We start from the raw sequence: 6,000 nt of genomic DNA, 5'->3' as shown, positions 1-6,000 counted from the left end.
TTTTGACATGTCAGAACAGGTGGATATAGTCGATTTTGAAAGATATACTGGTATATTGTTTAAACTTGCATAATTAGAGACAGAGCAGAATTTCTGAGACAAAGTTAACACTTCTGCTAAAAGTCTGTCAGTGAGCCATCATCTGAATCAGAACTTGTTTTATATTCTTTTTATTAATTCATCAATTTATTGCTATTACTGCTGACATGCTACCCCCAGACTTGATGCGATTCATTACAAAGTGCTCCAGATAAAAGAGAAAACTAGCTTATCGTATCACATGAATTTGTCACTTATTAACTGATTTTAAAAAACAGCCAGAGCTATAATAAGACCAGAAGTGCATTTCTCACTGCAGTGAAAGGCTGTGCATTAGAAGGATTGCTACAGGCCAACCAGAAGTTGCCCAACTCTGTAGTAAGCTCCATTAAAATGACAAGAAAAGGGAATTCTTTGGATGATTCCATTTTTGAAATTAAGAGCAGCTTCCAGAAGTCAAGCAGCAACCCTCCAGCCAGCCCTACGGAGAGTTCTGGAATAGTATTTCTAAGGTAAATTCAGAGGTTTTTGAGTACTCTATACATACTTGATGCTGGGATGGAAAGTGCAGCAGCACAGGAGGGCACTGAAACAAATAGACAAGCACCGTGGCAGAAATACTTCTTAATTTTTGAAGGCAATGCATGCAGAGATGATTATACAACTTGGCATTACTGATTGCACCGGAAAAAGGAGAGTAATAGTGAGTGTAAATGGGAGATTTGTAAGAAAAGGCAGATGAGTGTTGTTTTGTGTTTGTGTAACGATTACACTTATTTAGGGCTTTGAATGTGTACAGTACACTAATATACTCAAGTCTTAAAACGACCTCTGCAGGGTCATCAAATACTACCTCTGACGTTTGAGTGGATCTCTGTATAAAACAGATTTAAACTAGGTTAGAACGCAATTTGAGAAAATATTTTCATGTGTGTTTTAGCCTATAGCTCATGTAAGCTGAGATTGCTACAGGGTTTTATGATAGAACAATCACAAAAAAAGTTTCAAGATGGAATCTTTTCTTTGAAGTGCGGAGTGGCTTGATTGTGGGCTTACAGCTGCACCCGTTGGAAGATTTCTGGACAAATCATGCATATTTTTGACAGCATAGATAAGTGAGGAAGGGCAGTGTCAAAGCATTACTAGCACATATCCATGTGATTTGCAGGGATCACCTCTATATATTTTCTGTGTGATTAAATTATATTCCTTTGTAGTGGGGTGACAGCTCATATTACTAATTGGGAAACAAGTATAAATAAGTCTGTTGGCCTCATTTTTTCATCTTGTGAAATGTTTTGACAGCTTTTTAAGACTCTACCTGTATGTCTTTCTTTCCAAGTTAACTGTCCATCAGTCTGAACAAAGAATGAGTAGCCAGAAATTCCATTTTAATTGGATGTCTTGAGGGCTCTTACCTAGAAGTAATTACTTAAAGCCTGCTTTTTGAAACAACATCCACATGGCTCATCATATGCCCCTCTAGATTCATCTTGCAATTAGGCATCAAACATAAGTACATACAGTGCTGCAGGGAGAGTTCAACACAAGTTGGTGATATTTAACTGTTTGCAATTCAGCAAATAAGAAGTTTGCGCTCTTTCCTCTCTCCAGCGTGAAACACCAAGCAGATACTAACTTCTTATTTTCCATTGATAACTGGCACATAAAAGGTTATACGTACTCTGATAGCAATGTGACGAATCCATAAAAAGAGCAGAGTCCTTTTACTTCTGTTTCTCAATAATCAACCTGTCTGCCAAATAGAAAGTGACAGGATTAAGAACTTTTAGACATCTAGTTTATTCAGTCACTGCTTCAGTAAGAAGGAATCTTTGGGATCACAAAACCAGGTGTGAAACTATACTTCCAACAGTAGTGAATATAGAATAACAGGATGTAAATACAAGACAATCTAATAAGAAATATGCATGACTGCACACTGTGAGTTCAACAGCTCTACAGAGCTCTCACTGAACTTGCATTTCATGTGCTTGTCACAGTCACAATTTGCTTATCCAAGACAGGGAGCATGAAAAATCAGGGAAACTACTCTTCAGAAAAAGAAAATTGGGATTTCAGTTGATATTTTCAATACAATCCTAGTCACTGAGAAGATATATCCCAGAAATTAAGATGTATACACAGAGACAGTTTTCCGTATTAATGATTGCTCCTATTACTCCTAATTATTCATGCCTGAGGCCCCAAACTGACTATATACCTAAGTTTTTATACACTTCTCTTTGCACCTCACTGTAATTGGCACCATGCAGATGAATATGAATTTGCCAGAATTCAGGAAGTTATTAACATTTTCAGACAGGGATGCTCACAGCTTATCACCATGGCAGCATGTTATTCCTGACACCGAGAGGAACTGATTTCAGAAGCAAATTAAGACTCTGGAGCTGTAGCTGATGTGTCACCCATGCATAAGTGTTTAGAGATTTGGACACACATATGAAACACTTTATCACTATGAATGCATTGAGTTGCTCTGACATCAGAACAAAAGATTTTCCAGTATTCCAGGACAAAACATTGACCAAATAAATAAATAAATAAATATCTCGACCATTTGAACCCATCTCTATAGTGCAAGCCAATATCCTGCATTCGGATCTTCTAAATTCAAAAAAAAAAAAAGAAAAAAAAATCCAAGTCTTGTGGTGCTGACCAATCTTCAGAATGACCCTGGGAAAAACATACTGAACATGAGGAAATGTGATTTTTTATCAGTTTTATCAGAAGTACAGACCAAAAGTTCTGTGAACATTGGTGAGTGGCAACATTGAAAAAATATTTAAAACAAACAAACAAAAAAAAGTATTGCATGGAGACGCTAAGATTTCTAAAGGCACAGTGAAGGAAATGGATGTCAAAAGTGCCTTCAACATTGGTCCTAGTTTGGTGTCTTATTAAATCAGTTAAACGCTGTGCTTGTGTTTTCCAGATGTGACTGGGCATCATTATCTTGCCTAAAGCAGAATAATAGGCAAAAAAAATGTTTAACAGCTTGCAGCATAAAATGTATATGTATGATGAATGTGTAAATGCATCTATATATCTTCAAAGAGGTATCAGTTATACATCTTTTCAACACGCAGATTCAGTTGTATACATGTAAGCAGATTATTCATTAGACACATAAACTGGTGCCTTAGATTGAAAACTGTTTGGTGCACTTGGTTTGACAATTTTGTGCACATAATCTAAGCTCAGAGACATTTGGATGACATTCAGGAGGCAGTAATGCCTTCTATTTAAGCCCATGGAAACTACAACAGATACAAAGAGCACAATAATGCTATTTGATTGAGCAAATTCTTGCCTAAGAAACATTATTTTTCAACATAGTCACCACCATTAGCTATGCATTTTCACCACTGATAAGCAAGATCCTGCATGCCATGCTGGCAAAAATCTGCACCAGTAGAGGAGATCATGGTAGCTGTCACCACTGCTGAAAGGCACCACCCACCACTTCACTGTGCTCATTCTTTGATCTCCATAAATGCTCAGCAAGCATCGACGAATGTCACTTTTTCTACATGGGGGAATTCAGTGACACACCTTTACTTCATCCACACTTCCATGTTAGACACCATTTACTTATCTCTTCCTGCTTGGCAGACCAATGCATTAAATGCTGGTTATAAATGTAGAAAAGAAAAAAGAAAGAAAAAACAAACACAAATTTTGATGCCATGAGATTTGATACTCCCACTACAAATGACAAGATCTACATTTCACAGAATTCTAACAGTGCTATTCGTGAGGGATCTAGGGCATGGCTTGGGTGTCTACTTTCTTCGGCTGCAATGTGCAAAGAGGAATTGTCTTGAGCTGCTTATAAAACATATAACATAGTTAACGTATGTAAGAAACAAAACCTTTTCTCTAAAATATGTATTTTTTACTACAACATTAAAAGAGCAACAAACATAAAACTTGTGGGATATATGAGCTTGATTCTTTTGAAATAATGCATCAGTGTCTCATTTAACAACAGTGATTGCAATTCTGAGTAAGTTCTCAAGGTGCTCAGTAGAGATTTTTGATGAAATTTTACTCTTCCTATACTTCATCCTCGAGAATTGTTGTTCACAACTGTACATACTGCCAAAAAGCAATGGCATGAATAAGGTGTGATTGTAAAGTGAGGGATATTGTTCTTCCCTAAGAGAGGTCTGACGAAGGTTTGGTAAAGACACACAATCAAACCTTGAGTTCAATATGTGATCACAGTTCTTCGCATTCCATTTGAAAATTCACCATTAAGGTATTTATGTTGACTGAAAATGAAGTCACAAGTATACTATATATATATATGTATATATGTAGCAGTCTTGAAGCTTATTTTCAAACTCCTTTGTCAAAACAGAAAGCAAGACTGAATACTTTTCCCTGTTTACAGGGCAGTGTTTAGGCAATTTATCAGAATGCATATCAGAATGCACAGTTGCCATCGATTTATTTATCATGGCATTGCACCATCCCCATGTCCTGATTTCAGGCCATACCGATCTCACACTGATGTGACTGTTGCTGAGCAATGAGTGCATGCCTGGGGCCAGGCCAGACTGGTAACTGGGAAGGGCCACCTCCATGATGATGTATTAATGCACTTAATGCATTTTCTTTTCTTGCATTGTGTAAGTATGCAGAGTATATTCTGCAGCTCTTCACGGTGTGTTGTGTGAAGAGCATGGATACCAAAATGGACGTAAATGTGTTGATAGAGAACATGTACAATGTGTTACACGCTCACTGTGAGGGAGGTTGACACCACATCACTAACACTCCATAAATTTTGTGAGAGAATCTCTCTGCTTTTCTTTCTGGGTGCTACCGTGTATAATTGCAGTGTAGTCTGTTACATTCACTTGCTTCAGAATTCAGCCACAACAAACAGCCTCAGCACTCTTCAAAATTTGTGGTGAGAAGTTCTCCATCTAGCTATGAATCCAGTCTACTTCACATGCCTTACACATCTAACTACATGTTAGCTAGGTGTGTAACAACCTCTGCAGTAAGCTAGCCTCCTTTCAACGGCAACAACAGAAACTGATAAGTAGATGCAATTCTAGCAAAAAGAAAAGGTGAAACGTATCATCTGGCTTAGGTCTCTACAAAGCAATCTCACACTTCTAAAAAGGAATAAATTGCTAAAATATTAATCCAGGTAGGGAACAGAGATCAGGTGGCCAAAACAGCTTTTCACTCTTCACAGAATTGCACAACTCACTGTTCTGGCACTAGCAAATATTCTAATATTTACAATGATGAATAAATATTTACATATTTATTGTATGTGACTTTGTTTTCTATCAACATAGATACCTTACCTCAGAATTTTCAAGTGGAATGTATAAAATTGCAATCAGAAAGTTGATCATGTTTTTCTTTGCTTTGTTTCTATAAGACCTCTCTTAGGAGAGAGGAATATCCCTCGCTTCACAATCACACCTTATTCATGTCATTGCTTTTTGGCAGTATGCACATTCATGAAGTTTCCAAGGACAAAGTACAGGAAGAGTAAAATTTTGTCAGAAATATCTGATGAACACAATATCCGATGAACTCACTAGGAACTGCAACCACTACCATCAAACCAGACCAATACATCAGTTTCACAAAAGCAAGGTCATATATTCCACTAGTTTTATGGGTTTGTTGCCTTTTCTTTTTTCTTTTTTTTTTTTGTTTTAATTAAAAATATTGGACTTTAAAATAATTGTTGTTACATATATACACTAATTACATTACAGTTTTTAATGAGGGCTTCTCTGAAAGTAATGCCTCCTATTTTATATTGGACCATGATGTTAGATGAGGATGTCGGTGGTATGGCAGCCAAGGGTGAACCTTCCCACCAATATTCTGTTACATTCTGTTGCCATACAACACAGAGGGGTGGCCTGATAAAACAGTGTCCAACATGGAAGTATGGGTGAA

The 6,000-nt window shown here is 37.0% G+C and overlaps 1 protein-coding gene across 1 annotated transcript in view; it reads left to right on the top strand.

Moving 5' to 3' along the window:
- The first annotated feature begins 354 nt into the window (after nt 1-354).
- The window catches only part of GRAMD3 (GRAM domain containing 3), a 41,237-nt gene continuing 35,591 nt past the window's right edge, over nt 355-6,000 (top strand). Inside the window, exon 1 of the mRNA XM_004949694.5 lies at nt 355-551. Coding sequence (XP_004949751.2) covers nt 433-551 — 119 coding nt within the window. The 5' untranslated portion in view covers nt 355-432. The remainder of the gene's footprint in view (nt 552-6,000) is intronic.

Source organism: Gallus gallus, chromosome Z (genome assembly GCF_016699485.2).
Source record: "Gallus gallus isolate bGalGal1 chromosome Z, bGalGal1.mat.broiler.GRCg7b, whole genome shotgun sequence".
Taxonomy (NCBI): Eukaryota; Metazoa; Chordata; class Aves; order Galliformes; family Phasianidae; genus Gallus; species Gallus gallus.
Note: the sequence above shows the minus strand (reverse complement) of the source record. Positions and strands in the feature narration are given on the sequence as shown.